The sequence below is a fragment of the Notolepis coatsorum genome, assembly GCF_963971535.1.
Source record: "Notolepis coatsorum genome assembly, chromosome: 11".
NCBI classification, from domain to species: Eukaryota; Metazoa; Chordata; class Actinopteri; order Aulopiformes; family Paralepididae; genus Notolepis; species Notolepis coatsorum.
In genome coordinates, this window is record NC_140175.1 from 4,703,563 (window position 1) to 4,727,051 (window position 23,489).

At 49.0% G+C, this 23,489-nt stretch overlaps 1 protein-coding gene across 1 annotated transcript in view; it reads right to left on the reverse strand.

Annotated features, from left to right (window-relative positions):
• Positions 1-23,489, reverse strand: part of LOC311236484 (CAP-Gly domain-containing linker protein 1-like) — a gene marked incomplete at its 3' end in the record, with an annotated part of 60,419 nt that overhangs the window by 1,798 nt on the left and 35,132 nt on the right. The window contains exons 12-14 of the mRNA XM_084324162.1: positions 13,456-13,551; positions 8,426-8,564; positions 5,260-5,357 (exon numbers count right to left, since the gene is read on the reverse strand). Coding sequence (XP_084180288.1) covers positions 5,260-5,357; positions 8,426-8,564; positions 13,456-13,551 — 333 coding nt within the window. The remainder of the gene's footprint in view (positions 1-5,259; positions 5,358-8,425; positions 8,565-13,455; positions 13,552-23,489) is intronic.

Sequence of the window (23,489 nt, forward strand, 5' to 3'; positions counted from 1 at the left end):
TTCGTCGATAATCCAATGTACAGTTACAGTTTATTTTTTATTAATTATAATATTTTTTTATAATTAATTTAATATTTCATATACTATCGATAATCTAGCATTTATTTGAAAACGATTCATAAATAGGCCAAAAATGACAACGTTTGTGTATTCTAGAATATTCCAGTAAATGTCTTTATCACGGAATCTTTATATTTTCCTTGAAAACGAGGGCTTTTCAAAATGCTATAAAGCGAAATGAACCCGAATAAACAATCCGTTTTGACAATGTTGACTGCAAACAAGTCATTGATAAGCGACAGGCAGATTAGACACAGCCATAATTTAAAACATAGATTAGGCGTTTTTAGCGCTAACATTGAAGTGGATGATGGCATTCAACGGGGTAAAAAGGTAAACAAGGTAGGCACTGATAGTGTTAATGTAAACAGTCTGGCTGTAGAAACGTTACCTACCTGGGTTCCATCCTAGAGGCTAATCTTTCCTGTGACAAAATGGCATCCAATATAATAAAGAAAAGTCAACCAACGAACTCGATTCTTGTACCGGATCTCCTCTCTGGTAAACAAGAATACCCTGAAGACTCTGGCAGGAGCACTCATTCAAGGGTACTACGACTATGCGTGCACCTCATGGTACCAAAGCACCTCAAAGGCACTAAAAACAAGATTACAAACATCACAAAACAAACTGGTCAGACTACTGCTTGACCTTACTCCTAGAACCCACCTCACCCCTGCCCACTTTGACAACCTAGGATGGCTTAGAGTAGACGACAGAGTACAGCAACTTGCAATGGGCCTGGTCTACAAGATACACTACACAACTAAGGTACCCATGTACATGTCAAAATACTTCCCAAAGGTCAGTGAATACCACGATCACAACACCAGAGGGAGCTCCACAAATCATGTTCAACCCAGATTCGGCTCAAACAAGGGAATAAACACGTTTCGCAATTATGCCACAATAATGTGGAACGCCCTACCCACAGCCGCAAAGGAATGTGAATACCTACCCACCTTCAAAACCACTCTCAAAGAGCACCTACGAGAGGCTGCAATTCAAAACTGGCCCCGTAAATGTCCAAACCCCCCCTCCCTATGCTTGCACCCCCCGCCCCCCACCCACCCCAATTTCTCTGCGATACTTGTACAACGAACGTTTCGCGTCGGACCAGTTCTCACTGTATTGTACCCATTCTGCAATCTGTTAATAAAGTTTTCAATCAATTCAATCAATCAACGTTGTCGTTGGCCTTACAAATACATTTGATTTGATATCGAGAATCTTGTCAACAAAAACCGCGACAAAGAATTGTGTTCTTGTACAGAACCAGAACCAGAAGAGGGTCGTTGAAGCAGTTTGGATCAAAGGGATGTCATTTATAGACATGCCGCTGCTTCCACTCTTAAGACCCCTAGATTCAGTCATTCCTCTCTCAGATGTATTACTGGCGATAGCTACGGTACTCACCATTGTGTCCTGTGTGTGATGAGGTCGCTTGGTCTTCTATGGCAGAGAGACGTAATGAACGTTGGTATTTGTTTTTCCAATAAAGCCCTTATTGGAAAGCTGCCAACTTACATCATAACGTTGCCGGGTTGGAACTGTGGACCCTGTCTAAATGCCTGGCTGACGCTTAAGGTCCACCAAGCATGTTCTGAATTTGGAATCGAATTCCATGTCAGTGCTCTGAGTCACTACAAGGCTGAGAAGCTATTCGCAGACCACCTTAAGATGGACCCAACACTGGAGTGGGAGTGGAGATTGAGCGAGCCCACTGAAGGGGGAAGTAATCAGTCGATGGACGGCCAAGACCCATGGTAGTCAAACTGCTAGGCGACGAAGACAAGAAGGAAATCCTTAAATAAGCTAAGCAGCAGGGCGGCTACGTGGCGTAGTGGGCAAGGCGCTCGCCACGAAATCTGGAGACGCTGGGCTTGCCTGTTCGAGCCCAGCTCTCCACATTGCTTTCAGTTTAGCTGGTCGTCCGTACTAATACACATTGGCCGTATTAGGGGGTGGGAAACTGATGGTGGGGATCGGGCGTGTGGACAGCGACTCCTACAGGTCGGTTGGTGCGCCTGCGCAGTAGAATCAGGAAGTGTCGGGGGCAGCGTGAGCCTCCCACGCGTTACTCCTCGCCACTGAGAGATCGAGCTGCGCAGGTGAAAAGATGCGACTGCTGTTACCTCAAGTACCGGAGGGGACTTGTGTTATGTATGACTTAGTCCACATTGCAGCCGGCTTGTGGGAGGCAAGAAACAGCGTTCGTGACAGGGGAGGGTTGAATTGGATGATACGAAATGGGATGGGAGGAAATATAGAAAATGGGAGAAAAGTGGATAAAAAAAAATAAGCTAAGCAGCTTGAAGGGAACACGTTTCTTCGCGAACAAGGACTCATCTGAGAAAGTGTGTCAGCGAAGGAAGGAGCCGTTACCTCGGCTCAAAGAGAGCACGTGAACCCGAGGGTGGAAAGAAATCCCAACCTGAGCATTTAATTTAATTTCAAACCTTTATTTCAACTCGTAAGACACTGAAGTTACGCTCGTTTACAGCGACGACGGCTCACAAAACAAGACACAGTTTATCAGCAATTTCATACATATAGGCTCAATAAATAAGAATAAACGATCTAAAAAATCAGCTAAGACAAGTCGACACACAGTGGTCGGAGATCATACTGTTAAATGCAGCTGAGAAGGAAGAACCTTCAGCTTCAGAGTCAACATGACAAACTGTGTGAATGTGGTCGAATGTTAGCTTTGTATCTTGCTAACGTTGTGTAATGTTAGCTTGGCTAACACACATTGCTAACGTTGTGTAATGTTAGCTTGGCTAACACACATTGCTAACGTTGTGTAATGTTAGCTTGGCTAACACACATTGCTAACGTTGTGTAATGTTAGCTTGGCTAACACACATTGCTAACGTTGTGTAATGTTAGCTTGGCTAACACACAATTGCTAACGTTGTGTATGTTAGCTTGGCTGACACACATTGCTAACGTTGTGTAATGTTAGCTTGGCTGACACACATTGCTAACGTTGTGTAATGTTAGCTTGGCTGACACACATTGCTAACGTTGTGTAATGTTAGCTTGGCTGACATACGTTGCTAACGTATATTGTTAACATTGACCTCGCTAGCCTAATGTTTAGCTAACATGTTACCTTGAGATTTGCTGTGTGCACGTAGCAGCGTGAGCTGTGATTGGTCTACTTGTGTGGGGACGGACAGAAGGCTCACGGCCAGCACCACCAGGGGCGTAATTAACGGGGGGGACACGGGGGACAGTTATTGTCCCCTGCACTTTTTTTTTTACCGTCCAAAACAATGTTACACGATAATAAACGGAGACGCGACGCGGCACTATAGGACCACACGGAAAACGGCTGCTTGTTCCCTCTCTGAGCTCAGGTCTCTGACGACCTGAGCTATTGTTATATGCAAAGACCAGTAGCCAGGTGAGTACTTGGCGAGGGACGAGTCGCATTTTTGTGTGCACGCGCCAAGTACCGACCTGGCTACTTGTCTTTGCATAACAATAGCTCAGGTCGTCAGGTGTGTTCAAATACATAGGACGGAACACACAGAGCCCCCGGCCCCCTCAACCTCAAAGTTTGGTGTGAACGATGGTCTGTGTGATTGCCATCAAATGCAACAGCATTGCTTGGTGTCTGTGAAATATTTGTCTGTGACCTCGTTGTATTTAAAAGCCTCTGTTGTTTTATACATACAGTATGTTGTCTACTTGACCCTCAAAGTGCACCAGATTGATGCATTTAACATTCTAAATGTTCAACATTTTCGCCGGACCACCTCATTAACACATTCCTGGCCAACCACGTATATATACGTTATTGGGCGCCATCCTTAAACGGCCAACCACGTATATATACGTGTTACCACTCGGTTTTATTCCATTTTAATATCCTACTCAATGTCACGGAGCTGTATGTTGGCTGGAAACGGCATATCGGGACTCCGAAATTGCAGTACTGGCCAGATCCTGGTATTGGCGCTGTCTCGATAATGCAGTTTCCCTTGTTGCAGACCGGGTGTCACCTTTTTTTCACTCCGGGTTAGGTTTTCTGTTAGCCTGAAGCGAGGGCTTCAACCGATCGCCTGGAATACTTATTGCGACGCCGAATTCAGTATGCAGTAAAGGAATATAGCATCAGCCAATGGACATATCGATCTACCAGATGGCGATCAATAACTGGGAAATTCTTTTTGGAATCCAACCGGCCACAGGTAAGAGCGATTTGACATCAATTTCAATCTGATCGGGCCTTGTTCTCATAGCCATCCACCCGGTGAACGTATGATGTGGCAATAACGAATGCCGTTATTGGTAATCATTCAATAATCAGAAACGACTTCCCCCTCCCCCCCCCCCTTTCATGCATTCATGGTGGACCATGATACCGATCATATGCATTTAGATTTTTAACTCTAGCTTGTGTAGGGCCGAAACGCCAATCGATTTAACGTTATTAGCTTAGCGCCCTATAACTAGCTTTGCAGGAATTACCCTAGAACATTGCGCTATATAGTTCATATTCACAACGCTATAAAATGGGAACGTATTGATGAAAAAAATATTTCTTTATGGCACATTGAAGGGAAGGTTTATACTGTCAATTGACAATGACAATGGACACATAGCAATCATATAAAATATAGATTTAGCTCTACAAACAACCCCACGCACAGTGAAACCTTGTAATGAAAAGCTGGCCTCAGAGTGGGATTAGACGGGCGCCAATGGCCCTGAATGTGTTAAAACACAGTGCAACTAGGTATGAAATCACCAACGCACCACTGACCACGCCCCCAAATGTGTCCCCGCCCCCATTGAAAACAAAATGACGCCCCCTTGAGCACCACACCATAAAGGCTCCACCTCTACAGTATCAAGGAGGTCGAACTGCAGTGATTTAGGAACCATGTATCTAATCGCAAACAGTTTGTGTACTTAGGATTGTACAGAATCTAGCTCGTCAGAATTTAACATGTTACCTCAAGGATCTATCCTTGGTCCCCTGCTCTTCTCGATATATATTATGAACGACTTATATTTCATCTCTAAAAAAACATGTTTTTTTTTTTATCCTCTTTGCTCATTATACTAATATTTCTGTCAGACAAAACAAATAAATGCACAATGTTATTATGTTGGGTTAAATAATCGTGATCTCAATATTGATCAAAATAATGGTGATTTTTGCCACATGGGAGCAGCCCCTACCTGAGTCAGCCTCTCGCTCAGCTCCTTCTCCCTGCGGTGACTCTCCTCTCTCTGGGTCTGGACATCTGTGCTCCTCTGCTCCGCACTCTTCTCCAGCTCTGGAGACACAACAATCAGCATCAACTAGGGCTGAGCCCAAACGTTCAGACCTCCGTTCGTTACGTTGGCGTTCGCATTTAAATCAACATTAGACATTTTAATAAAAAAAAAAATTAATACCTTTTTTAGATTTTTTTTTTTTTTGTGTGAAAACATTGATCATAAATGATGTAGCCTATAGTCTGCCTCCGCTCGGCGCTCCATCAAGACGTCACCGTCACTTTCGTCCCAACCGTGAGACCTGAGTGGATTATTTATGTTGATGTTATATTCATTAAAGAAAGTTGATTTAATTTTTTTTTAAAAGACTAATTTAATCAAATGAATCACTTTATTCAAGTTGAGGATTTAGTTTGACGATATTTTATAATTTTATAAAAAAAAATGAAAGATAATTTTTTTTTTGTAATTATAAACAAAGGTTCGAACGTCCGTTCGATAAAAACCCTGACGAAGTTCGAAGCCCAAAAACAGGCTTCGGGGGAAACAGCTCTAGCATCAACTCACACTCTGCTATTATTTATAAGCAAATCTCACGCAGGTTGTGAGTCTACTCTACAGTTTCCACAGTCACAGGCGAGGAGCGGGACGAGCCCACTGTGCGACGTTCACGCCAGTTAATTGTATTGTTTGCACTGTTTATTTTCTCTCACATTTTTATATTCAGGTTACATTTTATTGTCTATATTATTTACGTCTTTCTACTGTAGAATAGACTTTATTGATGCCGAGGGAAATTCAGCACCACGGATCGATCGCTCACAATGAACATTCAGGTAACGTCACAGTGACCAATCTCAGCCACTCTTATTGTCTGGGACCAAATACGGCCACGCCCCATTCCCAGTAAAAAGTGGGAATCTCTAGAATGGGTTTGGGGCGACGCTGTATACGGAAGTGGCTCTCAAGGTGACAATTAGACAAGACTTTCTGTTGTCAGTAGATGGCAGCATTGGTTTAAAATTAAAACGTGAAAATGTTGAAAACTACATGAATACATTTCCCAAGATCCTTAGCACAGGTCACAGGTCACTGGGATGTGTCTATTCTTCGACGTGATCTGAACAGCGGTAAACTATTACTGCGGCCTCGGTATAGCGACCGCGAATGGTAAACTAATTATCTTACCAAAAGTGCGCTGGTAGCGTTACATATGTTGTCTAAAGGGGGACATATGGTACAATTTAAGATTTTAATGTTAATCGGCATATAAAGGACAACATAAAGCATCGTCAATTTGTAAGAAATCTCAATGAAAACGGTAATGTTCGCTATTGTTATGAAAATGTGCTAGAATCCTATAAAATGTGGACGCATTTGGCCTACGTTCCGTTAGTCAAAAATCTAAAATAAGAGTACACAGTCTCTATACATGCTAGAATATGTATATACATTCTAAAATATACAGTCCAAAAATATACTGTAATATACAGTAAAAAAACGTACAGTAAAATGTACAGTGTTAAAATGTGCAGGAATGTACAGGAAGTTTTTTTGTTTATTATTTGTCACATATAAAAATACATGTAGATATACAGGGATATATTACCCTGGATTAAGTTTCAGTTTATTTAAAAAAGGACAGTAGTACACATTAATAAACATTTCTGTAAATGTGTGGGTTTTATAGCCAGCTGGCTAATTCGCAACTGTCGTCCTTTTGGCAAGATGTTATAATAAGACCGACCTTACACCTAGAACAGAAGTAAATTAAAAGTAAAACACAGTATTTACAACACAATCCAACATAATAGTAAAAGCAATAATAAAATACACAATGAGGAGGCGCCAGAGTGGCGCACCACGTAACGCACTGCGGTGCATAACGCGGCCGTCCCGGGTTCGACTCCCGGACCCGCCGACCTTTTGCCGAATGTCCCCCCCCCCCCATATCTTCTCCTATCATTCCTCTCTGCCCAGTCTGTCCAATAAAGCAATAAAATGCCCAAAAAAAAAATACAAAATAAATAAAAAATAAAAATAAAAAAATGAACCGATTAAAAGCGATCACATGTTTGATTGGTTAATAACCAGGTCTTGAGTTTTAGGGTTTGATTACCCTGCCCATACCTGCACCTCCCCTCCCCCCATGCTGTTACACTCTTAGGGCCTCGCGTCCATTTACCGCATTTTTATGGCCGCAAGCGTCTTTTTTCAATCGATCCCAATGGGGAGAGGGAGCGTATGCGGCCACATGCTGCCGCCTATAGGAAATGCGCTGCAGTCGGCTTATTTTTTCAGCGCCTTTCAGTTTTTTTGTGCGGCCGCAACCCAGCGTTTTAAAGTTGAAACTTTCTGAACTTTTCAGAGCGATGGATGCGCGGAGCGCATTTTCAGACGACCAATCACAGCCAATCGTATCTACCACTCTGTTTGTAACCTGACACCGGAGCTGCCTGCCTGGCTTGGCTGTCTTACCCACAAGAGACGGGCCATTGAGATTCGCGACAAAGCACAAATACACTAATAACTACACGAATACACTAATAAAAAGCTAATAAAAAGCAAAGGGCGAACTGTGGTGTCAGGCAATAACTATATATATATAATTAATATACAATAAAGTGTATTAAAATATGCTATATGTGCAAAACCGCGGCAGGAAAATACAATAAAGTTATTATACAAGATGCTGCGTGTAGGTGTCGCTAGAGTTCTTTCTCTCTCTCTCATGGTGGGTTGGTGACTGACAGCTCGTTGTCACGGCTACAAAAGGCTCACGCTGCGTTTTTTCTCTCTCACCGAGGCGCTCCACCCCGGCACTACGGCGCCTGCCAGCGTTTTTCAGCTGGAAAGTGAGCTAGGTGGACGCATGCCCTTACCCTGCCCCGCCCTGCCCTACCCCGCACCGCCCCTCCCCATGCCCTTACCCTGCACCCCCCTCCCCCATGCCCTCACCCTGCAACCTCCCTCTCATGCCCTTACCCTGCACCGCCCCTCCCCCATGCCCTTACCCTGCACCGCCCCTCCCCATGCCCTTACCCTGCACCTCCCCTCCCTCATGCCCTCACCCTGCACCTCCGCTCCCCATGCCCTCACCCTGCACCTCCCCTCTCCATGCCCTTACCCTGCACCCCCTCCCCCATGCCCTCACCCTGCACCTGCCGCTCCCCCATGCCCTTACCCTGCACCTCCCTCCCCATGCCCTTACCCGCACCGCCGTCCCCGTCCTCTGGTTCTCCCTCCTCCGCCGCCAGCTGTCGTCTCTGTGGAAACCATGGAAACAACAAGCTTGACCAACGCAGCAGGCTAAACATCTACGTCACGTTCTTCCTCCGTGAGCGGGCCGGGGAGGGGAGGGTGGAGGGGAGGGTGGGAGGGGGAGGAGTGGGAGGGAGGGTGGTCGGAGGGTGGGAGGGGAGGGTGGTCAGGGGAGGGTGGGAGGGGGAGGGTGGGAGGGGGAGGGGGAGGGTGGGAGGGGGAGGGTGGTCAGGGGAGGGTGGGAGGGGGAGGGTGGGAGGGGGAGGGTGGGAGGGGGAGGGGGAGGGTGGGAGGGGGAGGGTGGTCAGGGGAGGGTGGGAGGGGGAGGGTGGGAGGGGGAGGGTGGGAGGGGGAGGGTGGTCAGGGGAGGGTGGGAGGGGGAGGGTGGGAGGGGGAGGGTGGGAGGGGGAGGGTGGGAGGGGGAGGGTGAGCGTGGTCAGGGGAGGGTGGGAGGGGGAGGGGAGGGTGGTCAGGGGAGGGTGAGCGTGGTCAGGGGAGGGGAGGGTGGTCAGGGGAGGGTGGTCAGGGGAGGGGAGGGTGGGAGGGGGAGGGGAGGGTGGTCAGGGGAGGGTGGTCAGGGGAGGGTGGTCAGGGGAGGGTGAGCGTGGGAGGGGGAGGGTGAGCGTGGGAGGGGGAGGGTGAGCGTGGTCAGGGGAGGGTGTTCAGGGGAGGGTGGTCAGGGGAGGGTGTTCAGGGGAGGGTGGTCAGGGGAGGGTGTTCAGGGGAGGGTGGTCAGGGGAGGGTGAGCGTGGGAGGGGGAGGGTGGGAGGGGGAGGGGAGGGTGGTCAGGGGAGGGTGTTCAGGGGAGGGTGAGCGTGGTCAGGGGAGGGTGGTCAGGGGAGGGTGGTCAGGGGAGGGTGAGCGTGGTCAGGGGAGGGTGTTCAGGGGAGGGTGGTCAGGGGAGGGTGTTCAGGGGAGGGTGGTCAGGGGAGGGTGTTCAGGGGAGGGTGTTCAGGGGAGGGTGGTCAGGGGAGGGTGGTCAGGGGAGGGTGGTCAGGGGAGGGTGGTCAGGGGAGGGTGGTCAGGGGAGGGTGGTCAGGGGAGGGTGTTCAGGGGAGGGTGGTCAGGGGAGGGTGTTCAGGGGAGGGTGGTCAGGGGAGGGTGGTCAGGGGAGGGTGGTCAGGGGAGGGTGAGCGTGGTCAGGGGAGGGTGGTCAGGGGAGGGTGAGCGTGGTCAGGGGAGGGTGGGAGGGGGAGGGTGAGCGTGGTCAGGGGAGGGTGGGAGGGGGAGGGTGGGAAGGGGAGGGGAGGGTGGTCAGGGGAGGGTGGTCAGGGGAGGGTGAGCGTGGTCAGGGGAGGGTGGACGGGGGAGGGGAGGGGTGGCCGGGGGAGGGGGAGGGTGGTCAGGGGAGGGTGGACGGGGGAGGGGAGGGGTGGCCGGGGGAGGGTGAGGGTGGTCAGGGGAGGGTGGACGGGGGAGGGGAGGGGTGGTCAGGGGAGGGTGGACGGGGGAGGGGAGGGGTGGCCGGGGGAGGGGAGGGTGGTCAGGGGAGGGGTGGCCGGGGGAGGGTGAGGGTGGTCAGGGGAGGGGTGGACGGGGGAGGGGAGGGGTGGCCGGGGGAGGGTGGTCAGGGGAGGGTGGCCGGGTGACCTGATATCATAATCAAATGGTCACATGTGCTGCATTTATATGGCATCTTTTATCCAAAGCGCTTTACAATTTTTGTTCCTCACACAGGGGCGACAGTGGCTCGGGGGGAGAAGTCGTAGAGCAGTCGTCTGGCAATCCGCCGGAGGTTCCCGGTTCGATTCCCGCTCCTCCCCGGGCAGCGTGTGTCGATGTGTCCTTGAGCAAGACACTTAACCCCTAATTGCTCAGAAGGAGCTTCTATCCCCAGGCCATCAGGATGCTCAACGACAATAACACCATGTGACAAACCATCAAATACACTCACAGCACACACATCCACACGCACTTTAAATAAACAACTCACTGTGGCACCCACTTTAGACACTTTAACACACTTTATATTTATTGGTAAAGAGATTTGCACTACAACTCATACCCTACCTACAGTAAGTTCAAGTTCAAGTTCCTTTTATTGCCACACGGCCAGGCCGGTGGAATTCATAGTTGTACCTCATCCCATTCTGCATTGTACTTTATATTGTATGTAACTGAGTTAAAAAAAAAATGTCCTACTCTGTACTGTATATTGTATATATGTATATTGAACACTTTAGTTTTGAACACTTTTGTTTACACTTGTTACGTACTTTGGACTTCTATTTTTTTTTTTTACTTATCTATTTTATTTGTATCTAGCACACTCAAGAGCAGAACAGGAAAAAGCATTTCATATAAAAGTATTCTGTATTTTTGTACGACAACTAATAAAGAAACTTGAACTTGAAAAATGTGAATAACAAATTGTAAAGCGCTTTGGATAAAAGCTGCCATTTACCATTGCGTTCAACACACACACACACGCGCACACACACACACACACACACACACACACACACACACACCCCCCCCCCCCCCCCCCTGACGGTGCTCATCGGGAGCAGTTAGGGGTTAAGTGTCTTCTTGCTCAAGGACACTTCGACACGCTGCCCGGGAGGAGCGGGAATCGAACCGGGAACCTTCTGATCACCAGACGACCTGCTCTACCTCCTCCTGTCGCCTCCAAACATTCTAGTAATTAATATCTAATCTGCCGTCACATGTAGTGATGTCCTGCTTTTACATATTGGGCCTCATTTATCAATAATTAGGTATATATATGAAATGTACTTAAAAACACAGAATATGATAATTTAATTTCAAGAGGAAGTGAGTTTGATATCTAACCTCTTCTTAGGCCCTAGCCATATTTTCAGATAATTCGCCTAAAAATACATACCCAAGTAAAGGGAAGATTGCTCCACTTCTAAACAAGGTCCATTTGCATGTTCTTGGTATCTAGGGACATCTATGGACCTCGTGGAATGTATTCCCAGTGTTAGAAATATTGTGTCGGTTACTATGCTTGAGTTAATTCATTGTAATGAAACAAAGGAGAAATTATTATTATTTACCTTTGACGGTGAACGAACAAAGGGCAGATATTTATGATTCTTTTGTACAGTACAGATGCAGCGCTGAAAATTCAGATCCCTTCTGCTGCTCCTCTGCCACTTTTAGAACTAGCACTCAGGTGTTATTATATTTCGGGGGGCTGGTGGCTGGCTCCCAAAGTGAACAAAGGGAGGGTACTTAACTTAAGTGCTCCCCCAGGGAGGGGGCTATACTGCCCTCAGACCCCCCCAAGATCATTTTTATATGGGCAGTCTGACTTGGGGGTACTGCCCATATATTAGTGTTGCAATGCATGATAAGTAAACAGTGAAAAAAGCGAAGGAATCGGATGGAGATGGGGGGGCGTTTGGGACGAATACAAATGTAAGATGAAAAAAAGTCTCCCCAGCCAGTGGGAGGCAGTGGAGGTGTGAGATCTGGCCCGGTCCAGAACAATAGGAGTCACAAAATCAGTTTGGCCCGTGGAGTGGTGGAGCAGCAGAGGAGCAGCAGAGGTTTATTTTTCAGTGCTGGATCTGTATATTACCATCAATACGTTCGTTTAGGAATAGGTTCAAGTGTTATTAGATAGATTTTCCTTTTTCGAAATGCCTGTATATTTAGCAAGAAGTGACCATTTTGGAAAACCTTGAATCATGGGAATTGTAGTTTTTGTGTGGCCATTTTGTAGCAGAAATCCAGAGCTCTGGATCTGCGTTGGAATTTTTCAAAACTACACTTACTGACAGGTTCTATGGGGTTCAAGGTTCATAGTACTGTATGGATTATTTTAATAACTCTTATTATTCGGGATAATATACCACAAAATATAACATTATTGACAAATATTGAAACACAGTTCGTTTCTCTTCCCTATTGTTAGCATGTAGCTTGATTTTTCAGTGCTGGATCTGTAGATACAGTGCTGAGTTTTGCCATCCGGACACATGCAAGTTTGATACTGTTCTGTATGATCTGCTGTTCTGCAGTAGAACCAGCGAGCAGGCTATTGTTCTGTATCTGTTGTTGAGAGACAGTTATTTTTATATCCTGGAAGCAGCGACATTACAACCTGATTACTAATTGAACACATAATGTAACTGAAAGGTCTCTGAATATCTGAATGCATTTTAATTCCCCCCGACTGTTAAATCTTTCAAGTGTGAGAGAGAGAGAGAGAGAGAGAGAGACAGAGAGAGAGACAGATAGAGAGAGAGAAAGAGAGAGACAGAGAGAGAGAAAGATAGAGAGACAGAGAGAGAGACACAGAGAGAAATAGACAGATAGACAGATAGAGAGAGAGAAAGAGAGAGACAGAGAGAGAGACAGAGAGAGAGAAAGATAGAGAGACAGAGAGACAGAGAGCGAGAGAGAGACACACACAGAGAGAGGGAGAGAGAAATAGAGAGAGAGACAGATAAAGAGACAGAGAGAGAGCCAGATAGAGACAGAGAGAAATAGAGAGAGATAGAGAGAGACAGAGAGAGACAGAGAAAGAGAGAGTGTGTGTGTGTGTCTGTTTGTGCGTGAGTGTGAGTGTGTGTGTCTGTGTGTGTGTGTGCGTGTGTGTGTGTGTCTGTGTGTGTGAGTGTGTGTGTGTGTGTGTGAGTGTGTGTGTGTGCCTCCGTGTGCGTGAGTGTGTGTGTCTGTGTGTGTATGTGTGTGTGTCTGTGTGTCTGTGTGTGTGAGTGTGTGTGTGTGTGTGTGTGTGTGTGTGTGTGTGTGTGTGTGTGTGTGTGTGTGTGTGTGTGTGTGTGTGTGTGTGAGCATGTGTGTCTGTGTGTGTGTGTGTCTGTGTGTGTGTGTGTGTGTGTGTGTGTGTGTGTGTGTGTGTGTGTGTGTGTGTGTGTGTGTGTGTGTGTGTGTGTGTGTGTGTGTGAGTGTGTGTCCTCTCACCAGGCTGTTTGTCTGCTCCAGCAGAGAGCCGTTGTCTTGCTGCACAGACTGGAGATCTTTCTGTCTGCTCTCCAGATCCACACTCAGCTCACTGATCTGTGGGACATGGGGTTCATACGGCAGGGGTCAGAGGTCAGAGAGTGTCTTAGTCTAGTGGTGAGAGCTGTGTTAGTATCAGGGCGGGTGTCTTAGTCTAGTGGTGAGAGCTGTGTTTGTATCAGGGTGGGTGTCTTAGTCTAGTGGTGAGAGCTGTGTTTGTATCAGGGTGGGTGTCTTAGTCTAGTGGTGAGAGCTGTGTTTGTATCAGGGTGGGTGTCTTAGTCTAGTGGTGAGAGCTGTGTTTGTATCAGGGTGTCTTAGTCTAGTGGTGAGAGCTGTGTTTGTATCAGGGTGTCTTAGTCTAGTGATGAGAGCTGTGTTTGTATTAGGGTGGGTGTCTTAGTGTAACTGAGGGGTACAATTCCCTGACTGTATTGATAAGTATGGTATCATTAAACCACTACCGCTTTATGTACTTTAATTACTGGCCATACAGTACACGATATCTAAGTATGATGAACACTTTCCCACATATGAAATCAGGTCCACACAAAGGTAATAGTCAAATATTTAATATATAGCAAAGGGTACATATAATAGTTACTTATTACATTTATGATTTGAATTGAATGCTCTTGTAAGGCAAATGAGTACTCGTATGCAAATCAACACTGAATGTCCAATCTCTGGTTACACAGGAAGCAAGTATACAACCTGGCTCTTAGGGAATTATAGCGATGGTCACTTAATGATTATAGCTGGATAATATACTGAAGGGGTCCCGCCGGTTGTAAGCCAGTAGGGGGGGTAGGAGAGCCGTCAGCTGTATCCCGTCTGGTCAACGATTTCTAGGGAGAGTCCAGGTACAGAACACAGTGCCCGTAGAACCTTGATCCGCAGATGAATACACTTGGGCTCTCTTGTAGACGATAGCTGTAGCTGTAGCTGTCGGTCCACAACGGAGAAGAAGCGAGGCGACCTCAGTCTGGTCTGAGCGCCGTCTCACCTTGGCTCCTCTCGGGGTAAATCCAACACTCACCGGTGTTGGCGATTATCCGCTCCACAAATCAAAGCACCAAAGCAAATAGATATTCCATGCCGTATAGGGCTCAGCAGTCGTCGGGGTAGGTAATCCAATGTGCAGGTCCACTCGTCCTCGCCTAGAACTCCTCGGATGAAAGCACCACGCGTGGTCTGCCCAACCTGGTTAAGACTCTAGATAACGCGAGGAAACGATGGGGGTGCTGCTCACTTTAGAACTCTAACCGAACGATGCACCATACATAATAGACTATTATTACTTAATAGAAATACGGTGCCAAACTCTGGCAATTCAGCTATTAATTCGCACGAGGTCTCACTGCTATTCTAAGGCCAAACAGGCCGTACTGCACCGCACGCGGTATCGTGGGGTGAGGCTTCACGTCTTGTTACTTAGTTGGGTAGAAGGGTAAAGGACTAAGAGGAATTCTACATTTCTTGCGCCATATTTATATGCACCGTGGACAAGTAGTGCCGCTCTGCTTTCGGTAGCCGTATTCCTGCGCGGAGCTGAGGCTAGTAAGGGCATGTCTCGTCGGTACCTTTGAACTTGAACACCAGGGGCTTGTCCCTGGCGCCTGGTCCTTTTGTCCAATAAGAGAATGAACTATTATGGGCTGTAGTAGAATAACGGGATATTCCGTGTATATGTACAAGGAATATACAAGGGATATCAAACGATATACAAATACTATTAAATATATATCCATAAATAAATATATATATTCGGTTTAATCTGATCCTTCACAACAGCCGCCCCCTAATTAGTCCCACCTAATTAGCTGAGCAGAGACAGATTAACCGCACTGTCCACTACTCAATGTCCGCTGTAAGGGTCAGTCAACTCACAAAGTCATAGGGTCATGGTCGTCATCAATAGTATCAGGGAGCCTTGGCAGTTCTATTAGCCTCGCCACGGGTCGGGTGTAAGTCCGTCCTTGGACGAGCACTTCAGCTGCTCGGACCTTTCCATCGGCACCGGTGATCACTTTGCTTAGGCGGCCAGCCGGCCACATAGCTCTGGGTAGTGACTGGTCGATGATCATGACGACTGTTCCTTCTGTCAAATTGTCTCTCTCTTTTACCCACTTCTGGCGGGTCTGTAGAGACGGTAGGTAGTGGAGTAGGAAGCTGTTCCAAAACTTGTCAGCCAGTACTTGACTGTACCTCCACATTCTTCGGCCGTTCGCTTCTTCAGGCCTGTACATTGTCTGTGGTAGTGCGGGGTCCAGCCGCCCCATCAAGAGGGTGTTGGGGGTGACTGGGTCGACATCTGCTACATCACTTGAGACGTAACCGAGGGGCTTTGAGTTCAATACTCCCTCGATCTCCGTGAGGACTGTCATTAGGACTTCTTCCGCCACAGTCTGGGCCCCAAGCACGGCGTACAGGGCTGTCTTTATGGAACGTACTTCTCGTTCCCAGGTTCCACCGAAGTGAGGTGCGTTCGGGGGATTAAACTGGAAGTCAATCTGGGATGGAGCGAGGTGGGTCTTAAGTTCTGGGCCCATAGCTTGGAAGCTCTCTCTCAGCTCTCTTTCTCCGCCTTTGAAGTTTGTCCCGTGATCAGACAACAATGTAGACGGTTTTCCTTTCCGTGATGTGAATCTTCGGAAGGCCATAAGGAATGAGTCTGTGCTCATGGTTGGAAGGAGTTCGATATGTATCGCTCTGGTGGTCATGCATTTGAATACAATACCCCACCGCTTCTCGGTTCCTCTTCCTCTCTTTATATACAGCGGGCCAAAACAGTCCATACCGGTGGAGTGGAAGGGCTTGTTGCCGAGTCGGAGGCGACAGGGAGGTAGGTCAGCCATCCGGGGTATACTGGGCTGCGCGCGCCACTTACGGCAGTCTAGACAGGTTCGCTGGAAGCGCCGCACTGCTTCTCTCCCTTGCAGTATCCAATAACGACGTCTGATCTCCGCGAAGACTCTCTCTGCCCCTGCGTGGTGCACATCCTCGTCGTATTTCTTTATGATCAGCTCTGTGACCTTGTGTCGGCTGTTCAAGACTATCGGGTACTTAACGTCATCCGGGCAGGTCTGGGGCTCTCCGCAGACGACCACCCACTCTGATGAGATTATGGGCGTCGCTCTCGGGGGCCAGGTGAAGCAGTCTGCTGTCTGATGGGACGGGCTTTGCTCCCTGTAGACAGGCTAGCTCATCGGGGAACGAGTCTCTCTGGGCTCGTTGTAGTAGAAGGAGTTCTGCTTCTTCGTAGTCAGCTGCTGAAATGTCAGTTGTGGGCTGAACCTCTGGGTGGTGCCACAAAAATGTCTTTAGCTGCGCACTCTCTAGGGTGAGGCAATCGTCTAGAACCGGGTCTGTGGGGACGAGTGTGTGTGTCAACCCACAGAACATAGGTTTCTTGTTCTCTGCCTCCTCTTTGCTCGCCTCCCGTGGGGTGGGTGTAGGCCACTCTTCTTCGGGGAGCTTGAGGAACTCTGGCCCGTCACTGTAGAGGTTGGGACGGGTGAGGTCATCCAGGGACATTCCCCGGGTGATGACGTCAGCTGGGTTGTGTTTGGTGTCCACATACCGCCAGCTGGTTACTTCTGTTAACTCTTGAATCTCTGTGACTCTGACTCCCACGAAGACCTTGTATCTGCACGAATCAGACCGGATCCATGTGAGTACGGTCGTGGAGTCTGACCACAAGATTGTTCTTTGCACCGGAATGGTGAGTTCACGTTGGATTAACGTGGCGAGCTGCGCTCCTGCTAGGGCTGCGCAGAGCTCTAGGCGCGGGATAGATTGTTGCTTGCGTGGGGCTATTCTTGAGCGAGCCAGGATGAAAGCAGTATGTATTTCTCCTTCCTCCTCTTGGGCACGCAAGTAAGCCACCGAACCGTAGGCTACTTCGGAGGCGTCGCTGAATACGTGCAGGTCGATCTTGCATGTCTCTGGCCTCACTGTGGGTGGGAAGTAGCTGCGGCGTATATTAACACCTGGGAGTGAGCGGAGTTCCGTCTCCCACTCTCTCCATGTGGATGCAAGGTGTTCGGGTATGGGATCGTCCCAGCCCTGGTCTTTGTCCCATAGCGCTCTTACAATCATCTTTGCCCTGGTGGTGTAAGGTAGAATACATCCCAACGGGTCATATTGTCTGGCGAGTGTTCTGTATACACTCCGTCTGGTGGTCGGTATTGCCGTCGACCTTCCCTGCTCCTTGATCAGGGGTTTGTGTCTATAATGGAGCGAGTCTGTTTTGAAGCGCCAGACTAGTCCTAGTGTCATTTCTTGGGCTTCTCCTGGGATGGTCGCCATCCAAGTATCGCTGCTCGCGGCCTTGTCCTCGGGGGAGAGGCGGCGCAGTACTTGCGGGTCGCTGCTGGCCCACTGCCTGAGATCAAAGCCGCCTTTGATCAGGGAGGCGCAGAGCTTGAGTAGGAGAGCCTCGGCTTCTTCTGGCGTCGAGACGCTTTGTAAACAGTTGTCCACGTAGAAACTATTTGTCACACTTTGTTGGACCTCTTCATCTGCTGCTGGGTCCTCTGCGACGTGCTTTTGCAGTGCAAACGTAGCACAGCATGGGCTGCATGTGGTTCCGAAAGGGAGGACTTCCCATTGATAGATGGTTGGGTGCTCATCTCCGATCCTCTCTCTCCATAGGAACCGCAGCAGGGGCTTGTCCTCCTCCACTAGCCTCACCTGCAGGAACATCCCTTTGATGTCGCCGCTGATAGCCACCTTGTCCTGGCGGAAGCGTAGTAGCACGCCTAGTAGGGAGGGGCCGAGTGTTGGGCCGGCCAAGAGTTCTTTATTCAGATTTTGTGATCCAATCTGGTAGCTGCAGTTAAACACAATGCGATCCTTGCCGTTGTGGTGGACCTTGTGGTGCGGCACGTACCATGATTCGGTCGTCTGATCGGCCTCTTTAATGTCAATTTTCTTTATGTGTCCCGCTGTGATTAATTTGTTAATCTCAGCGCGGTACACAGCTTCTTGAGCGGGGTCTTTGGCTAGGCGCCGCTCTGTGTTCAATAGATACCGCTCCGTCGCTTCTTTTGTAGCACGAAAGGTGGGCATTCCCTCTCGCCTCAGGAGTGGAGTTGCGTATCTCATCACTCCGTTGATGTTGACTCTCTTTGTCCCGTGCTCGAGGAGGGCTATAGCGTAGATATCTTCCTTAGAACGAATGTCTTTCTTTTCGTTCTTAAAGGGCATTGTCTCTAGTGTCCATAGCCTCTCGACATGCTGCAGGAGTGTGGTGTCTCCTTCTGTCGCTCTGGAGTGGAGGCAGCTAGTGGCTGCTGTTCGGTTAAGAGACTTGGCGAGGGGGCCTTGTAATGTCCATCCTAGGCGGGTCTCGACTGCTGCAGGGCAACCTCTGGGTCCTGTATGGACCCGGTCTATCGGGACTATGAGGTCTGCATGGTCGGAGCCTATCAGCAGGGTCGGGGTGGCACCGTCTATGAGCGGTATAGGTAGTTGACGCAGGTGCACATATTTCTCCATCAGCTTGGCGATGGGGTAGGTGTACTGCGATAGTCCTATTTCTTGGCTGGTGAAAGCATTAGTAATCCTATACCGTCTCTCTGGCTGCCCGCTTGCTGCGATAGTGAAGGAGACATTCTCGCCCTTTATCGTCTTTAGATCTCTTCTTATTGTCCGAATCGTCATCTGGTTCTCGCTCCCCCGCAGCCCCAGCTGGGCCGCAGCGGACGCGAGGAGAAGGGTCTTCTCTGACCCGTCGTCAAGGACGGCGTAAGTGTCCATGACCTTATCTTGGTAACTCAGTGTTACACGGACCACCTTTAAGAGCACCTGGGCGCCGCTGCTGCTAGCGGGGTCAATGTACATAACACTTGCCTTTGTGCTGTTGGATGGTGCAGGCTTTCTTTTGTTACTGTCGTGTAGGACATCCAGATGGGCTCCGTCACACCGACTACACCTCTTCTTTAGGCGGCACTCGGCTGCCATGTGACTGCGCGCACATCGGTAACAGCGCCTGTTGGACTTTATCCACTGACTTACTTCTTCAGCAGTCATCTTCTTGAACTGGTCACATTGTGACAACCAGTGTTCCTTCTCGCAGTACGGGCACACCATCTTCCACTTCTCTTTCATCGAGGGGGTACTGTGGTTCTTGCTGCTCGGTACTGATTCTGATTGGTGCATGACAGTCACCGATCTTCGGCCATCGTTTACTCTCCTAGGTCCCTCTCTGGAGCTTAGCGTGCTCCGCACGAACGTATCCAGCCGTAGGCTGCTGACTTCTCTCGCCAGGAAGTCGGCTAAATCTAGGAGGGATGGCTCGGGACCGTTAGGATCACGGTGGTCTCTTTGCCGCCTGAAGCGCTCCTGTCGGGCGGGCGGCAGCTTCTCTAAAATCCTCTCGACGTTCGAGTTTGCGTATAGTTCGTGCATACCCTTTTCTCGTTGCGCCCCCAGCATCCCTACCAGGGATTGTACTTTTATAGACAGGTCGTCTAGTGAGCGATTGTCTGTTGCTGGGGGTAGGCGGTCGATATGCCTTATCTCCTGTATTACGTAATCCCATATACGTCCATATCTCTGGTCCAGCGCTGCTAGAGCCGCGGTGTATGGGGTCGTAGAGGTGGCATAAGCCAGCGCTATGTTGTGCGCTCGGGGCACTTTCAGGTGCTTCAATAATATTGCATACTTGTGGCGTTCATCAGCGACATCCACCATCATTGTCTCTAAGCACATCCGGAGCTCCGTGTACTGTGCTCGATTCTCATGGGTGAAGTCTGGAAACGTCGGTGTGCCAATGTATGACGCCATGGATGGCTGGCACATCGGTGAGCGTTGGAAGAGAGGCCTCCTGGGCGAGTCTCTTCTTACGCCTCTCGGTGGGCTGGTACTGGCAGGGTACCATGGCCCGCTGGTCCAGGTGCTATTCCTCGGGACTGGTCGTGCGTCATGCTCACCCGTGAATCGAGTCGGGGGTCTGTAGCGCAGAGCCGCGGGGGTATAGCCTGGGCTGTACTGGACCTCCTGGTCCTGTGGAGTAATGTGCTGCTGTCGGGCTTGACTCTCCTCTTCTCCCTCTTCTTCTTCTGCCAGGTCATCTAGATCCTGTAGTCGTTTATTTAGCCTCTCCGCGGTGTCCGCCGTTCCTTCCTTGTAGCTGGGTCTCACTTGGACCGGTCGGGGAAGGAGTTCGGAGGGGGGTGTAGACTCTCTCTGGTGGTCGAGTTCAAGGTCGCCTGCTCGGTCAGGGGAGGGTGCCCTTGACACGTGTCTTGACGAGGCCCTGGAACCCCTTGTGGAGGGAGGGGGTGTTGCCCTGGTGATCAGCTGCTCCATTAGCTGCGCTTGTAGTCTGTCGCGCTCGGCTTGTAGTCTGTCGCGCTCGCCTTGTAGTCTGTCGCGCTCGGCGTCGCGCTTGGTGAGGTCGGCTTCTCTTTGGGCACCGGCAGCGGCACGCTGGGTGTCGGCCCGGTCTCTTGCCATATTCTCTTCCGTCTGAAGGCGTCTCAGCTCCAGACGTATGTGCTCTTCTTCGCTCCGTTGTTGCGCTTGGAGTTGTTCGCGCTCGCTAAGCGTCTGTGCTTGGAGTCGATCGCGTTCACCCTGAAGTCGATCGCGTTCACCCTGAAGTCGATCGCGTTCGGTAGAGGCTGTCAGGCTGGCGAAGAACGCCTGTGACAGCATCCTCTCCGCTTCGCTGGGGGAAGATGCTTGTAGAGGTGAGCCGCTCCTGGCTGTACTCGTTGGGGAGTCCTGGAGCTCTATCTCCTCGGCGCTCTCCTCATCTTGTTCCGTGCAGAGTTCCACCTCTGGAGGGTTGTCTTCCTCCCGGAGCTCTGGGGGGACTACTTCTTCGGTATTGGCGGGGGGTAAAGTCGTGTCAGTTCCCTCCTGGTCCCCACCGTGAGCTTGGTCAGTTACATTAGAACCCACTAGGGCCTCTGTGGTCGGGGTATCCTGGTTGATAGGGTCGGACATAATTTTACTTTCTACTTTTACCGCGTTTACTGTTTGTAGAAGGCTAGGTAGTTTACTGACAGCGTAATCCTCTAAGTACTGAGGTGGCTGTCGTCTACGTTGCGGGCGTTCTACTTTAGGAGGACCGTTTCGTGGAGTGTTCATCATAGGCCATTTCAATATTAATACCACTATATTAATATTACACTAATTACCCTCCGGCTCGAAGGACCAATTGTAACTGAGGGGTACAATTCCCTGACTGTATTGATAAGTATGGTATCATTAAACCACTACCGCTTTATGTACTTTAATTACTGGCCATACAGTACACGATATCTAAGTATGATGAACACTTTCCCACATATGAAATCAGGTCCACACAAAGGTAATAGTCAAATATTTAATATATAGCAAAGGGTACATATAATAGTTACTTATTACATTTATGATTTTAATTGAATGCTCTTGTAAGGCAAATGAGTACTCGTATGCAAATCAACACTGAATGTCCAATCTCTGGTTACACAGGAAGCAAGTATACAACCTGGCTCTTAGGGAATTATAGCGATGGTCACTTAATGATTATAGCTGGATAATATACTGAAGGGGTCCCGCCGGTTGTAAGCCAGTAGGGGGGGTAGGAGAGCCGTCAGCTGTATCCCGTCTGGTCAACGATTTCTAGGGAGAGTCCAGGTACAGAACACAGTGCCCGTAGAACCTTGATCCGCAGATGAATACACTTGGGCTCTCTTGTAGACGATAGCTGTAGCTGTAGCTGTCGGTCCACAACGGAGAAGAAGCGAGGCGACCTCAGTCTGGTCTGAGTGCCGTCTCACCTTGGCTCCTCTCGGGGTAAATCCAACACTCACCGGTGTTGGCGATTATCCGCTCCACAAATCAAAGCACCAAAGCAAATAGATATTCCATGCCGTATAGGGCTCAGCAGTCGTCGGGGTAGGTAATCCAATGTGCAGGTCCACTCGTCCTCGCCTAGAACTCCTCGGATGAAAGCACCACGCGTGGTCTGCCCAACCTGGTTAAGACTCTAGATAACGCGAGGAAACGATGGGGGTGCTGCTCACTTTAGAACTCTAACCGAACGATGCACCATACATAGACTATTATTACTTAATAGAAATACGGTGCCAAACTCTGGCAATTCAGCTATTAATTCGCACGAGGTCTCACTGCTATTCTAAGGCCAAACAGGCCGTACTGCACCGCACGCGGTATCGTGGGGTGAGGCTTCACGTCTTGTTACTTAGTTGGGTAGAAGGGTAAAGGACTAAGAGGAATTCTACATTTCTTGCGCCATATTTATATGCACCGTGGACAAGTAGTGCCGCTCTGCTTTCGGTAGCCGTATTCCTGCGCGGAGCTGAGGCTAGTAAGGGCATGTCTCGTCGGTACCTTTGAACTTGAACGCCAGGGGCTTGTCCCTGGCGCCTGGTCCTTTTGTCCAATAAGAGAATGAACTATTATGGGCTGTAGTAGAATAAAGGGATATTCCGTGTATATGTACAAGGAATATACAAGGGATATCAAACGATATACAAATACTATTAAATATATATCCATAAATAAATATATATATTCGGTTTAATCTGATCCTTCACAACACTTAGTCTAGTGGTGAGAGCTGTGTTTGTATCAGGGTGGTTGGGTGTCTTAGTCTAGTGGTGAGAGCTGTGTTTGTATCAGGGTGTCTTAGTCTAGTGGTGAGAGCTGTGTTTGTATCAGGGTGGGTGGGTGTCTTAGTCTAGTGGTGACAGCTGTTTGTATCAGGGTGCTGTGTGTCCAGTTGTTCCAGATGGTCAGAAGCCCCGCCCCCCTGTCGTTCGACCGTGAGCGAGTCTAGCATGCTAAATAGAGAGAGGCCCAATCTGTCATCAAGCTCTGATATGTCATCACGGGACATCACTTCGTGAACCCAATGACCTGGCCATATCTAATCGTAGAATTCATTGTTTTAGCTTTTTTTTATCATTGTCCCCATATTATCATTTAGAATGTCTTGATACTATTGTTGTTGAGTCTCACAATACAACATCAGG